Source organism: Rhagoletis zephyria, unplaced genomic scaffold (genome assembly GCF_001687245.7).
Source record: "Rhagoletis zephyria isolate East Lansing unplaced genomic scaffold, Rhagoletis_zephyria_1.1 Rzeph_scaffold_06019, whole genome shotgun sequence".
Taxonomy (NCBI): Eukaryota; Metazoa; Arthropoda; class Insecta; order Diptera; family Tephritidae; genus Rhagoletis; species Rhagoletis zephyria.
In genome coordinates, this window is record NW_016163102.1 from 14,402 (window position 1) to 29,248 (window position 14,847).

At 36.2% G+C, this 14,847-nt stretch overlaps 3 protein-coding genes across 4 annotated transcripts in view; 2 read left to right on the plus strand and 1 right to left on the minus strand.

Moving 5' to 3' along the window:
- Positions 1–3,525: 3,525 nt before the first annotated feature.
- Positions 3,526–7,448, plus strand: Pcif1 (Phosphorylated CTD-interacting factor 1). Of its 2 annotated transcripts, XM_017628544.1 has the most exons (9): positions 3,526–4,121; positions 4,350–4,482; positions 4,544–4,611; positions 4,739–5,071; positions 5,193–5,268; positions 5,341–6,139; positions 6,209–6,334; positions 6,473–6,601; positions 6,661–7,448. In XM_017628544.1, exons 1-9 carry the CDS (start codon positions 3,537–3,539, stop codon positions 7,352–7,354), a joined length of 2,943 nt encoding a protein of 980 aa, XP_017484033.1. In that variant the 5' UTR covers positions 3,526–3,536; the 3' UTR covers positions 7,355–7,448. The 2 variants fall into 2 exon arrangements, with proteins under 2 accessions (XP_017484033.1, XP_017484035.1); XM_017628546.1 differs by lacking the exons at positions 4,544–4,611; positions 5,193–5,268 and having other exon boundaries at positions 3,526–3,878; positions 4,107–4,482; positions 4,671–5,147.
- Positions 7,449–11,662: 4,214 nt separating this feature from the next.
- On the minus strand, positions 11,663–13,591 carry Pex14 (peroxisomal biogenesis factor 14). Its single transcript, XM_017628543.1, has 4 exons — positions 13,189–13,591; positions 12,773–13,078; positions 12,483–12,712; positions 11,663–12,321 (listed from the first exon to the last, which is right to left on the minus strand). The coding sequence occupies exons 1-4, from the start codon at positions 13,297–13,299 to the stop codon at positions 12,123–12,125; spliced, it is 846 nt and encodes a 281-aa protein (XP_017484032.1). The 5' UTR covers positions 13,300–13,591; the 3' UTR covers positions 11,663–12,122.
- A 274-nt stretch (positions 13,592–13,865) lies between these two features.
- Positions 13,866–14,847, plus strand: part of LOC108372779 (E3 ubiquitin-protein ligase mind-bomb-like) — a 6,573-nt gene continuing 5,591 nt past the window's right edge. Inside the window, 1 exon segment of the mRNA XM_017628548.1 lies at positions 13,866–14,501. Coding sequence (XP_017484037.1) covers positions 14,127–14,501 — 375 coding nt within the window. The 5' untranslated portion in view covers positions 13,866–14,126.

Consider the following 14,847-nt stretch of genomic DNA (forward strand, 5'->3'; position numbering starts at 1 on the left):
AATTTCTCTTGTTTGTGTAGCTAAACACTAAACAAACAAAATACGTAGAGGAAAATTACCGAATACCAAATTTTCTGGTTCCATGCTTCGGTGTGAAAGACCCTAATTGTTTGTATTGTCTAATCAAATGCAACTCTGAAGAATCATAATATCTATACATCTCTGCGTGCAATTTCACGCAACCCTGTTGAGCCGAACGAACCTTCGGCGGAAACGAACACAGCACAGATGAAATTTTTATTGCAAATGGTGGTGACGGACATGATTCGAGAGTTGCGGATTTTTTCACAATCAATTTTGCTGTAGAATTTTCGTAAATTTGGTGTGTGTGCTAATTGCACAATAACGACATGATAAATGTTTATTAACAACAGCGGGTGTTTGTGAATTATATTGAAATTCGAACACAGAAACGGTGAGTGCAGCTAGCGAGTGCCGAATGTGAAAAATGTACACATCGCAAAGTGGAAAAATGTTGAGGGAAAAAATCAAATACGAAGCGTTCGCAATGGCGAAGTGAAAATATTTATGCTTTTTCTTGTAGCATGTACAGCATTAAACATTTTTCTCATAATTTGTAGTTAACAGGATAAGCGTAATAAGGTGTGAAAATTGCAATATTGATGGTGCTGCTACTAGTGGAAAGGAAAATTCCAGTTCGCTATTTGCTGTCGCTCACTGAATGAATAGGCGGGCGGCCACTGTTGGTGGGTCAGTGTACAGAGCGCTGCAGGTTTGTAGCGGCAGGCGCATATATAAAGAAAAGAAAGTGTAGAGAAATTTTGGTCGGTTAAAGGGCTTCAAAGAGTATGTTTATTTGCAAGTTCATAATAATATCAAAATAATTATATGAAATTAAACATTACATATGTACAATATACAAAATTTTGTATCTGTACACGCGAAATTTGTTTTTATTTTTATTGATTTTGTGATTTGCAGAAAAAGCGCGCCATTACGTGACGTAGACAGTCTTAACCCATTGCACACCTGCTAGAAACATGTTGATAACTTGTAAGGCAAAAACTTGCCAAGTTTGGGTACTTCGAGTGTACTATACTTATAAATTAAGTTTTCACTGATGTTAAAATATTTTAAAGAACGTAAACAACGCTTTTTAACCGACTTCCAAAAAAATGAGGAGGTTATCAGTTCGTCGGAATATATATTTTTTTTTGTTATGTATGTTACCGCATAACTTTGGACCACGTCAATCGATTTCGATAATTCTTCATGCATCGGAAAGGTAGTGTCTCAGAGGTGGTCCCATACTAATCTGGTTAAGATCCGATCAGTGGATCATGATATATATATATATATATTATTTTTTTTTTTGAGGGTTGAAGTCGGTTATTTTTTTGCTAAAAATTACTTGTTACATTTTTTTTTAAGTATAGTATATACACTATAAAATAAATAAAAATTTGAATTAAGGGCAATTTTATCCTGGTAAACAAATTTAAATTACTATAATTACATACCAAATGTATACATAATTGAACACTTTTTATGACTACTTTTCGGTACATGTTCGTCAAAACATCGCGAGTATTCCACCAATTCATCGTCGCTGTCATTGGTTTGTACTGTGCAAACATACATACATACATATATATAGAGGCCCACAATCATTTCTGCCGCAAAATAGCAGACAACAAAATAATACAAATTTTGTTTTGCTATTCAGCTTCGCATTTTGCTGCACTCTTTGTCGTTTGTCTATTTATCTTTTTGTACTTTACCCACCCAATTTGTACGTTGGTTTGTGGCGACATATGCGGTGATGACGTGGTGTATCCGGAATTATGTTATTTCCTTAAAATGGTGTATGTTTTTTTATTTTATTTTCTCTGCATTCTCGCCTTCGTACTCGTATTTTGGTTTATTTACTTTGCTTTTGTGTTGTCCATATTTTATCATTTTCATTGGGGCAGAATTGAAAGGCCCGATTTTGTATGTTCGTCATATGGAAATACCCAAAAAATATGAGGATTTTTGTAAATTAATTAAAGAAACTACACGACCGCTGTGGTTTAGTGGTAAGCAGTGCGCGCTTCCACTCCGCAACGCCTGGGTAACACTAACACACGTGTAAGCGCCAATCTATTATTATTTTTAAAGAAACTAAAGTAAGCAGCTCATTTCTAGTTTTATATGTATATATATATGTATTTATACAATTAATTTTTCCTATACATACTTTTTAATTAAATTACATATTTCAGTGGCGGGCCGTTACATATTAACAATCCAGTAACCGGATTGTCGGTCTACTTTTCAATCCAGTGCTCCCAGGCCAGTACAATTCGACCCGTTGTATAGCATAAAAAATCTCAACAGAGTTTTTGGTCATGTAGTAGCAGAAAAGACAGTCTTTGGCCAGATATATAATGTGTTCCTTTACCTGTAAAATTTAGCGCGGATGCAAACTTAGTTTTAGACTCAGAGTGGCAGATAATGCAATAATAGAGTATTTCGAGATGTAATTATATCCGATGTCGTTTAATTAAATGGGGCAAAAATGCTGAACATTTTCAGAAAGTGGACGTGGCACCTTTGCATTCTTAGCGATATACCTTCATACATATGTATTAATGAACACAATACATGCAAATAATTTTATTCAATTACTGATTTTATATTTCTGGTTTTTTGATCCTCTAACAAACTCGTCTATGATTTCTTTTAACGCTAACGATTGAGTCTGTTCAAAAAATGAATCTTTCACTTCTGTTCATTGTCCCTTTAGTGTTCATTACACAGGCTTCTTGAAAAGCTGCAATAAAGGAGAAAGTCGCCATTGGCTGTCTAGTGCTGGACTGGCTAATTCAAATAAGGCATTAATCACTCGTAACTTTTTATTTTTATTTTTGTTTTTTTTTTGCGTTAAAGCCGTTTTTCAAAGTTTGTACTGTGACTAAAAGTTCAATTGAGCCAGTTGATATTTGCAAATTGAGCCATAATTTGATTAAAACCCTTAAATTTATGATTAGCAACGAGCCTTAGCGCAGTAGTGAAGAAAAGTGCTGAAGCTGGGTTATAAGGGATGCCTTTATGGATGGATACATTATTGACGGTTGGAAGATTTTTATGGAAGCTATACTTGGAATTTGGAGATCAAATTTTCTTGCTTGGAAATTATGTTTTTACATCAAAGTAATGTCTTGTTTATTAAATATAAAATATTTTTCAATTTCAGTTGTTCGATTTTTATAAAAACAAAAATATAAATAAAAGATATAAAAAAATTGGTCTATTTTGTTTGTTTTCAAACGATTTCTTCTTAATATTTTCCAAATATTTCTTAGAAATTTAAATCAATTGTCAGCTACATATCGTACACCGTCTTCAAAAGATGCACAACTCAAAATTTGGCATTTTTGAAATTATGCGCTAAAAATGTACCTTTCAGCAAAGGCAGTGCCTACTTACACGCGCCACGGTAACTTTTACGGATCCCCGGTAATTTTATCGTGGATCTACGTTAAAAGTTACCGTGGCGCGTTTGTGTAGACACTGGCTTNAAGCAATTAAAAATGGCAGCTAATAACAACCTGAACATGCACAGCATGTCTCCACAGCATATATCATCGCTTAATCAAGGCATTATGCCTCAATCGGTTATTGCATCAACTGGTAGTGTCAGTCCCATGATCGGCATGCCATCAATGCCGCAACCATCAAGCAGCGCACAAAGCGCTTGGGATCAACTAACCGCTTCCTCATCATCTTCAATCAATTCGAATGTACTAAGTACCACGCCCACAACAAACATCATCGCTGTTGGTGGTAGTGCTGTTGGCTTGGGAATTGGCAGTACAACTAATTTATCTACATTACAAACGCTACCGACAGCAAGTAATAATACTATTAGTGGTGTTGGTGGCACTATGATTGCTGCTAATACCGGCGCCCAGACGGGCGGCATAACGATGGGCGATCCCAACGGCCTTGGTTTGGGTAATACATCTGGTGGTAATTCACCAGCGGCTAGTTGCGCCTCTCCATCGACGCCCACAAAAACAAATGCACCTCCATTGGATGGTATGATGGCACACACGCCCACACAAGGACCACCTGCTATGAATAGTGGCGGATATGGCGAGGAATTGACGGCCGAGTNTGCTGCTAATACCGGCGCCCAGACGGGCGGCATAACGATGGGCGATCCCAACGGCCTTGGTTTGGGTAATACATCTGGTGGTAATTCACCAGCGGCTAGTTGCGCCTCTCCATCGACGCCCACAAAAACAAATGCACCTCCATTGGATGGTATGATGGCACACACGCCCACACAAGGACCGCCTGCTATGAATAGTGGCGGATATGGCGAGGAATTGACGGCCGAGCTAGTGAATCAAGGTTGGCGCAAATTTTGGTCGAAACGCGAGAGTCGGCCTTACTATTGGAATAAAATAACTGGTGAATCGCTATGGGAAATGCCTGGCGCACGGCCGTTTGATCCACTAACAGATCCTTTAGGTATGCTTGTTTTATAAATTTATTAATTTATGTACACGTTAAATACTATTTTCTTATGAAGGCATTTGTCATAGCGGTGGTCAGCCGCCAATGAATCCAGGCATGCCTCATCCGCACCAAATACAACACCCGAGNGTTTTATAAATTTATTAATTTATGTACACGTTAAATACTATTTTCTTATGCAGGCATTTGTCATAGCGGTGGTCAGCCGCCAATGAATCCAGGCATGCCTCATCCGCACCAAATACAACACCCGAATTTAAAGCGTCGCCCCTCGGACGATATGCATCTACATCCACATCAACAGCATCCGCCGTTGAAGAAATTCGTCTTGGCTGGGCCTTGGGATTTAGAGATTTGCACGAATGCTGTAATTGTTGAACGACCGCCAACGTTATTGCCACAACCACATCCTGAAATCGAGGCTTTACGCGCTGCCTACACTATGAAACTTGTAAAGACGTACGAAGATCTATGTATGCGTCGCGAAAATATTAAAGCGCCGAAAGACTCATTCAATCGCTGGCTAATGGAGCGCAAAGTAGTAGACACTGGATGCGACCCTCTCTTACCGAGCAATTGCAAGATAGAGATTTCACCATCAATGTACAGGGAGATTATGGGAGATATACCGATAAAGATTGTTAAACCGAAATTTACAGGTAACTAGAGCAGATTTTAAATTGATTACATNGAGCAATTGCAAGATAGAGATTTCACCATCAATGTACAGGGAGATTATGGCAGATATACCGATAAAGATTGTTAAACCGAAATTTACAGGTAACTAGAGCAGATTTTAAATTGATTACAGCGCGAACAGTGGTTTATGGTTTTTTACTTCCTCTTTTACAGGCGATGCACGCAAGCAATTGTCACGTTACGCCGAAGCCGCTAAGCAGATTATTGAATCTCGTTCGGCACCAGCCGAGAGCAAAAAGATCGTTAAATGGAATGTTGAAGATACTTTCCAATGGTTGCGACGCACTGTTGGCGCCAGCTATGAAGACTTTCAAGATCGTCTTGCCCATTTGAAACGACAATGTGAACCACATCTGGTGGAGACCGTTAAAAGTTCCGTAGAGGCGCTCTGCATTAAAATCTATCACTTGAGCGCTGAACATGCGCGTAAAATACGCGAACGTCATATGCAATTGCTCAAGGAGCATGGCATACCAGAGCCTACACCACCACCACCACCGCCTCATCTTAAGAAAGTCTGGTGTTATCCCATACAGTTTGCTGTACCATCGCCACGTATGCCAGCTATCGAATACGTACAGGATCGTGATCACATGATAATAAAGTACACGCCAAGTACACACAATCAGCCCGACGCGCAATATATAAATTTAACGCATCTGCAGAAGTTGGAGCAATTGTATCGGCACAATTGTTTCGATGATAAAAAATTTGATTTGTTCATTGGAAGGGTTTGGTGCCTATTGAAGCGCTACCAGACATTCCTGGGCAATGCATTGAACTCGTCACAGGAGGCCGAAATGACGCAGGCATCATTGCCAGTACCAGTGTTTGAATGTTTACATCGTCACTACGGTGTTAGTTTTGAGTGCTTTGCTTCGCCATTCAACTCGTACTTTAGGCAATATTGCTCGGCGTTCGCAGATACCGATGCATATTTTGGTTCCAGAGGGTGAGTGGAAAATTAATTACGTTAAATGCTTGTTTTTTTTTAGTTACTGCAATTTTTTTATTTCCGTAGGCCATTTCTAGATTTCAAGCCAGTTTCTGGTTCGTTTCAAGTAAATCCACCGCATTGCGAGGAACTTATCGATAGAGCGCTGCACCACATTGATAAGTTACTCACCGATTCCATGGAGCCTTTAAGGTAAAAGTGAATAAATAATATTAAAAAATTCAAATTTTTTATATTAGTTGCGATTGCTATTAGTNGAGCCTTTAAGGTAAAAGTGAATAAATAATATTAAAAAATTCAAATTTTTAAATTAGTTGCGATTGCTATTAGTTTCATCATATTTTTGCCCGAGTGGAAAAGTATCGCAAAACTGGAGGAGAGCATGTTCAAACGCCGATCAATGGTGGTCTTGGGCATGGCACATGAATACCGTCACGGCTATCAACACATTATACCAAAGTAAGTATACTAAAGTTCTTCTATATTCCATATAAATAAATACTTAAACCCTTTCGCAGAGCCGATGTCAATGTGAAATGTATGCAAGGCACCCAAGTGGTTTGGTTACAGAATAGCGCAGGCCATGCACGCTGGGGTCCCAATGAAAATCGCGTAGAGGCGTTACGTGAAGCATTCCGGCCACAACGCGATCGTGAGCGTGAGCGCGCTGCCGCCGCTGCGGCTGCAGCTGCATCATCGCCACAACCATCAATGCATCAATCTTCTGCTGCGCATACGCTCAGCAACAGCAGTAGCGGCGGCAGCAATGCTATAAACACAAATGCCAGTAGCTCTGCAGCCTCCGCTACTTCTACCAACATCAATTCAACCAGTGCTGCGAGCAGCAGCACAATGCAATCAACAGGCGCGCCACTCTCACCACACACGCCACCAAATATGGCTACGTCATCGACCGGTTCGCCGGCTATGAGCATTCAGAGTGCTTGTTCTTCGCCTTCCTCTTCATCAATGTCACTTTCGCCTGCTGCACCCGGTGCTGTAGGCATGCTAGATGGCAATACTTCGGTATCTATTACGGCAACAGCTACAACTGCAGGTGGTGCTTTCGCCAGTCTAGTAGCTGCTTCGACATCAGCCGCAAGCGTTGTAGGCAGCGGCAGTGTAATGAGTGGTGGCGTAGGCCCATCAGGTGCTGCAGGCAGCGCCATTAACAGCAGTGCCGGACAAGCGGTTATCAATTCTGCAGTTTAAATACGCTGAGGTTTTTTTATGTAACAGGATTAAATTACAAATTGAAATTATATGAGTTTTGTTAGAAGCGGGGAGCAGTAAAATAATAGTATAAGTACAACGTGCGCACCGGTTCAACGTGCGCTGTATCGGGCCAGGATAGCAAATTCAAATATGAGTTATGTATGTATATGGCAACTTTCGTTTCTAATTTTTGGCGGTAATGTAATTTATTAATATTTATAAGGAAAATATGTAAGAAAAGAAACAAAGGAAAAAAAACTAGTAAAAAAGTAGGGTTAGCTTTAGAAAAAGTTAAAAAAGATGCAAAAGAATTGAATTCTTTCCAAGTAAGCATATAGATATACATGCAATGAGTGTTTATACTTTACGATCACTTTACTATTGTCTATTTTTTAGCAATGTACATATATCAAAACATACATAAACCATATTTTTAAAACGAAATTTTCGTTTTGTGAGACGCTACTGCGGCGCCAAATGACAGAGCATTACAATGTCATCTTGTTCTATACTTTTTCTATTTCTATGTAGTTTTTACACTAATACAAAAAAAAAGTATTTGATAATTAAGAGATACAGAATTTTCTTGCGACAATTGACTTTTTTGAAATTAATTTTAAGTTAAATTTAACGCTAAGGGCTGCAGAGTTGACTAACTCACGTTTGTAAACAAAAGCGTATAATTATAAATGTAAAACTCAACATTTTTTAAACCTTTTGTTTTCATTTTAACCTGGGGTGGATCGAATACATGTTTGTATGTATGTATTAAATAATAGCTAAATAGAATCCTCGCATCAGATGTAAAAAAATGGAAGTAGTTTATGGAAGTAATATGTATCCCATGAAAAATAGTGTAATTGAAGCATTTTGAAATACATAGCTTTCAAAAAACATCGGCGCTATAATCGGGCGAGTTTTAAAGCGTTTACTAAAAAATTATGATGAAATGACGATTACAATTCGTTTATATTTTAATGTGGGCTTTTGGAACCCAGTAAGAAATTAGTGCTATAACCTTAAGCAACCTTAAGTTTTTAGAGCGACAACCAATAGCAACTTATATATCATCTAAAATCATACGTTTTAAATGCATATGCATCAATTTTCGCGTTGAAATTTACTCCAAATTCTGTTTTTTTTCTTTAAGTTAAATTTCAAAAAATTTAAATGAACTGCCTATTTTTTATGAATGTTTATTTAATTTCAGTATTTTTATGTGATAAAATAATAAAAGCGCAGATAGACTACGTAAATTAAACTTTCATTCACTCTTTCTTAATAACATGCAAAATCAACTATAAAAACCTATTACTTTGACAATGCTTATGACGCTGGGACATACCGTACCCGTGTTGACTTCACGCTGAGTGCAAGAGCGGAGGNTTTTTTTTTTCCTAACTCTTCTAATACTTTTGGTTCTGTTTTTTTCGACCCGAGTATCTTTAAGTTAAATCTCAAAAAATTTAAATGAACGGCCTATTTTTTTATGAATGTTTATTTAATTTCAGTATTTTTATGTGATAAAATAATAAAAGCGCAGATCGATTACGTAAATTAAACTTTCATTCACTTTTTCTTAATAACATGCAAAATCAACTATAAAAACCTATTACTTTGACAATGCTTATGACGCTGGTTCATACCGTACCCGTGTTGACTTCACGCTGAGTGCAAGAGCGGATGCAGCAGACTGGGAGGGTTGTGGTCTTCAGCTATATAAACGCTCAAACACGTACTATTTAAAAAAAAAAATGTGGGTGTAATAAGTCAGGTTTGGGAGATGGCGTCATTGGCGCCGAGTTAAGGGAATCAAAATTCGTTTATTGAAAAAAAAAACGAATCATTCAATGTTTACCTAATGGACATTACACAGGGCTATCCGAATATCCGATTTTTTTTTTTACTTTTTTAACGCCATTCGCTTGAATGAAATTTTGTTAGGTAACAACTTTTCGCTAAAACTTGAAAAAAGGAGTCCCCATGCATAAAGAGAAAATTGAAAATTGTAAAATAATACACTGTTATAAGAAAAGAAACTGAATTTTTTTTAATTTTAGCTGAAAATANATTTTTTTTTTTACTTTTTTAACGCCATTCGCTTGAATGAAATTTTGTTAGGTAACAACTTTTCGCTAAAACTTGAAAAAAGGAGTCCCCATGCATAAAGAGAAAATTGAAAATTGTAAAATAATACACTGTTATAAGAAAAGAAACTGATTTTTTTTTAATTTTAGCTGAAAATAAAAAATAAGATTACTTAAACTCCAAATAGTAAGCTAAATGCTATCTAAAAAATGTACAAAAGGAGAAACAAATTGAATTAATAAAAGATATAACGGCAAAAAAGCTTAAAAAATCAAATTCATGTACGTCTAGTTACATGACTTTAAACGGTCATAAAATAGCAAAACGGAACACGGCACACTTCTATGTACTTTTCAACAAAGCGTAAACAATACAAATTTCGACGTATTAGCATTAAAACAAACTCTAACCAAACATGTACATAGTACTAAAGTAAATGTAAAACTTGAATTATTGAAAGACACCTAGAGCAAAACATTAATTAATGTATGTATTGAAATTCTAAATAAGATGAAACAAATTTTTAATGCAAAGCAAAACTAACCAAATAACATTTAATTGCCTTCCCTTTTGTTTACTTTTAGCCATATATTAAAATAAATAAGTCATCGTAAACTCATATGCATGTAGCAACAATGAAAACACCAATGTAATATTAACTAAAATAACCATGTTTTAAAACTCCTCACAAAAGTTGAATGAAATGCAGTCGACAACTGAACTTAGTAATTTAAAGTCACATTTATGTGTTACAAATCGTACTCTTGCGTGCGCTTCTCTTTTTCTCACTCACTACCTTATGAATAGACTTTTTTGTTTCCTACGAATTTAAGAGAAATGTTTGTTTTTGTATTTTAACTAATTTTGTATCAATTGAATAGCTCTTTCATACAAAATCATGTAATAACCAAACTCTCATTAAAAAGTATACAATAAATATACATACATACTTACATAAATAATACATGTATTAGCAAAATTTATTGTTAATAAAATGTTGCACCCTACTGACCTACTACTCATTGCAGCCGAAAAAATATAACTAAATGCATATGAAAAAAAAATAACTAAAAATTCAACAATAAATTGTTAACATTTTATTGAATTATTGCTAAAGAAAAATATTAAATAAAAAGGAAGTGTAGTTCAAACAACTTGTGTATAGTTATTTTGCAAGGGAGATTTTTTGTGTGAAATGAGGTCAAAGTGAAGCTTGCCAAGGCAAGAAGATTTGGGTATATATAACATACATACATATGTACTATATAAGTTGATTTTTTACTTATTTTAAAAGCCTTTTTAATTAAAACTACTTTATTAATTTATCAATTTGTATTTATTAGCGCACACTATTTTTTATAATTTTAAATGCTACAACAACCCATTTCAGAACTAAGTCTGGATTGAACACCTACAGATGCGATGAACTAATTAGCAATGACATTCTAAATGATTTGCAAATTTTCTTTATTTATTTATTTTAATAATTTTCATTTAAAGTATGATTCGATCTATAAGAGAAACCACAATAAGATGAAAGTTTCAAAGCTTGGACAAATTGCAAAAAAAAAAATTAATCAAACTTCTAAATATTCTCATCAAAATTTGAAAATTTTTAATTAGATTATTTAGAAAATTTTCGGGTGTGCAGTTTTGTAACCCAGTCAATTTTAGTACAATAAAGTACAAGTTTGAAGTAGCTAGGATTTGCAGCTGATTTTTTTTTGTGGAGGGTGTGCGCNATTTTCGGGTGTGCAGTTTTGTAACCCAGTCAATTTTAGTACAATAAAGTGCAAGTTTGAAGTAGCTAGGATTTGCAGCTAATTTTTTTTTTTTTTTTTGTGGAGGGTGTGCGTGTTTTCTTCTATATAACACAAAAAAAACGCAACATCCTCCACAAAAAAAATTCTAAAAAATCAACTGCGAATCCTAGCTACTTCAAACTTGCACTTTATTAGACTAAATTTGAATGGGCTACAAAACTTCACAACCGAAAATTTTCTAAATAATCTAATTAAAAATTTTGCAATTTTGATGACATTTTTTTAAGTTTGATTAATTTTTCTGCAATTTGTGTGAGCTTTGAAACTTTTATTATTGATGTTTCTGTTATAGAACGAATTATAATTTAAATGAAAAGTTATTGAAATTAAATAAATAAACATTTGTTCCAATCAAAACCATTTTGTATTTCGTTGCCAATTAGTTGATCGCATCTGTATGTGTGTATACTCTTCGTGCGCCTATACGCTGTTTAATCGCCGCTTAAACAAAATATTTCCAATATTTGGAAGAGCAAAAGATCTGCGCCCATACTTTAAAGCTTGCTAATTCGAGATTAGAATATGTACGCTGAAATATCTTCAGATACATAAAAGCGAATAGGAAAGTGATTTTTTTGCAGTGGTATGTGGAATACTAAGCTTTTACTTCAACCTCGAAAGTTTCGTAGGCTTAGTTAAGACATCGGTAGTATTTCCATATATGTAGATTCGCGCTTTACCATATGTATATTTAGCTATTAGCATGTGTGTTGCGGTTGTCGGTGTTGAACTCTACACAATATATTTGTTAATTTTTTAACTTATTCTGATCTGCATAAGCCACTGGATATTTTGCGTTACTGTTGCATATCTTCCACAAAGCAGCAGCATAAGGTGTAGAAGAATGCAGACTTCTACATCATTTCCAAACTAGAATCACTATTCTTAGTGACCACTTCTGTTTCAGATGAACCTGACCCGGAGCCAGCATCATCGACTTTTTCATTATCATCTGAATGTGATAAATGGGTGTGTAGGCGATGTGGAGTGGCCGCTAGCTGCCAAGCGGGTATTGAAGCAGGACCAGTGGAAAGAGGGGCTGCAAATTGTTTGCTGAAAAAATAACAAAGATAAAATCATAGACAAAGAATGTACACACAAATTTCATCAAAGGAATAAAGATGCAATGTTTTTGTATTAACATTCCTATAGTAATTAGAGTCTAAATTTTAGACACACCTTTGTACCTATGTCTCAATTGCTTATAAACATACCGATTTAGTAGTAATCCTTTTATAGCTTCTAAATCGCTGCGAAAAACATTGAATTCTTGATTTAGACTCTGACGTTGTTCACGCTGTTGTTCTTGCATTTGTTCCTTAATTCTCGCAAGTTCCACACTTACTTCTTCGAGACGTGAATCGACCTTTTTGTCAATATCTTCGAGTGCGTCATCTACCGGTTTCTTCTTTTTCTTGCCAAATAGGTATGGCTCAACGTATTTCTATAAAGGAGGTTGCAATTATTTTATATAAAACGTATAACATTCTTTATGCTTACGAACCTTCCAAAACAGGTAAATCGCATATGCAACACCACTGATGAGTGCCAAATTATGCAAAACTTCTTTGATGCGTCCGAAAGCGCTTTGTCTTGGCTGCAAGGCTAATTGCGGATACGCCGAACTACTGATACCCATATTAATTACTGTAGGCGACGTGTTGGTATCATCCCTAAAGGCACCAGCACGCCGGCAGGCAATTTCAACTTCTTCGTTAGTTAAGCCTTTCGATTGCAGAAATTGCCGTTTCTGCATTAGAGATGTGTGCCGTACTTTGGCATTTTGTAAAAAGTTTACAGCAGTCGTTATCTACGAATAAACATACATTTTTAATATACATACTAATTATAATCATGGATTTTTGTTATCAAAGGTGAGTTTTAATTGAACTTTGAGCATACAGTATGTTCTCTACTTACAAGTGCTTCGCGTGGGGCCACGGCATCCAATGGTGTTGGTTCCCCGCCCTGTATTTCAGTTGAGGACGCAATTATTGTGGTATCACCAGTGTCCGTGTTGCTTGTGGCCATTATATCGACTTGCAATTTAATTTTGAAGAAATGTTTACAATTCGTTTATATAAAAATATGCCTTTCAGCAATTCTCTTTGCTAAATTTTCGTTTAAGAGATTCGGGTGATTGGGAAATGATAAATAAATACTAAAGTACAATGGTACAACGATAAAGTAAAATCTCAACAGCGGGGCTGGAGAAATATTACGACGACGTCGGCCCACAAAAGATTCTATGTAAATAGGTGCAAACAAATGGAAAGAACAAACAAAACAAAAGTGAAAGAAAATGCACCATTGGTTTTTGACACTTGAGGTCAGTGTTGCAAGCCTTTTATAGGGGTAACTTTGCTTAAAATTAAAATGTTAATAAATAGTAGACCTAGGATTTAACTAAATTTATTAGGCGCTGATTAACAAATTTTTAAACATTTTTTTATTCCGGTTAATATCATAACAACAAATATTTGCCCAACACCCCCTTTACTTGAAGTATTTGAGCGCCTGTAATTTGGAAATTGAAATTGCTTTACAGGCAGCGCACCCTATGCCACAAACAAAACAAAGCAAATCGAAGAAATATTCAAACCTAAAGAAAAGGCAATAAAAAGCCACATAAGAAAAAGCTGGTAAACGATCGTGGATAAGTGAAACTGAAGCAGAAATTTTCACTGGAGAAATTTACAGGAAAACGGCATTATAGACTCGGTGTGAAGTTATAAAATATATAAAGTTGTTTATTTTTTAAAAGGATATTAGGCAGGTGAAGAGAATATCCAATTCTCAGTTCTTTGGCGTCGCGGGTAAACACTGCGACTGGCAAGCAAAATTACGACGAAAAAAAAATGGCTTGTGCAGCACCAAGTACTGGCAAAGAATCGACGACAGCGGTGAATGGTTCAAGTGGAAATAGTGGAGTAATAGGAGCAGGTAGTGTTGGAAATCCTAATACTGTCGGTGCCGCAGGATTGGTTAATAGTGGGGGCGCTAGCAGTTCAGTGACAAGTGCAGCAGTAGGTGTTGGTGTCGCGGGGACGGCAGGTGGTGGGTCAGGTGGCGGAGGTGGCAGCGGTGTTGGAGGAAATGGTGGCGTTGCAGGAGGTAGCGGTTCAACCAGCGGTGCAACGGGTAATTCCAATGCTAATCGGCAGGCGCGTTTCGCAATGGAAGGTGTTGGGGCACGCGTAATACGTGGCCCAGATTGGAAGTGGGGCAAGCAGGTGTGTAAAATTATTTATTATTAAATAAATAAGTATGTATGTGCGTATGTAAAACCGCTTTCACTCTTTTATGGTGATATCAAAGTTATGCAAAATTTGGCTTCTAGAATATGATTAACCACGAACTCGGATTCTTACATACAGTATCGGTCATATCTATAGCACGCCATTCCAAAGTGATATTGTGTGCCACTTATGTTTATTTATATATTTTTAAGAATTTTCAATTAACAAAACCCATATAAACCCAAGTTTAAAAACTTATAGAGAACTACAAAAAAGTGCAACAAATTTTCAACTAAATTTCAAACTTTTTTCTCGGAAGTGTTTGAATTTTTCTGAATAC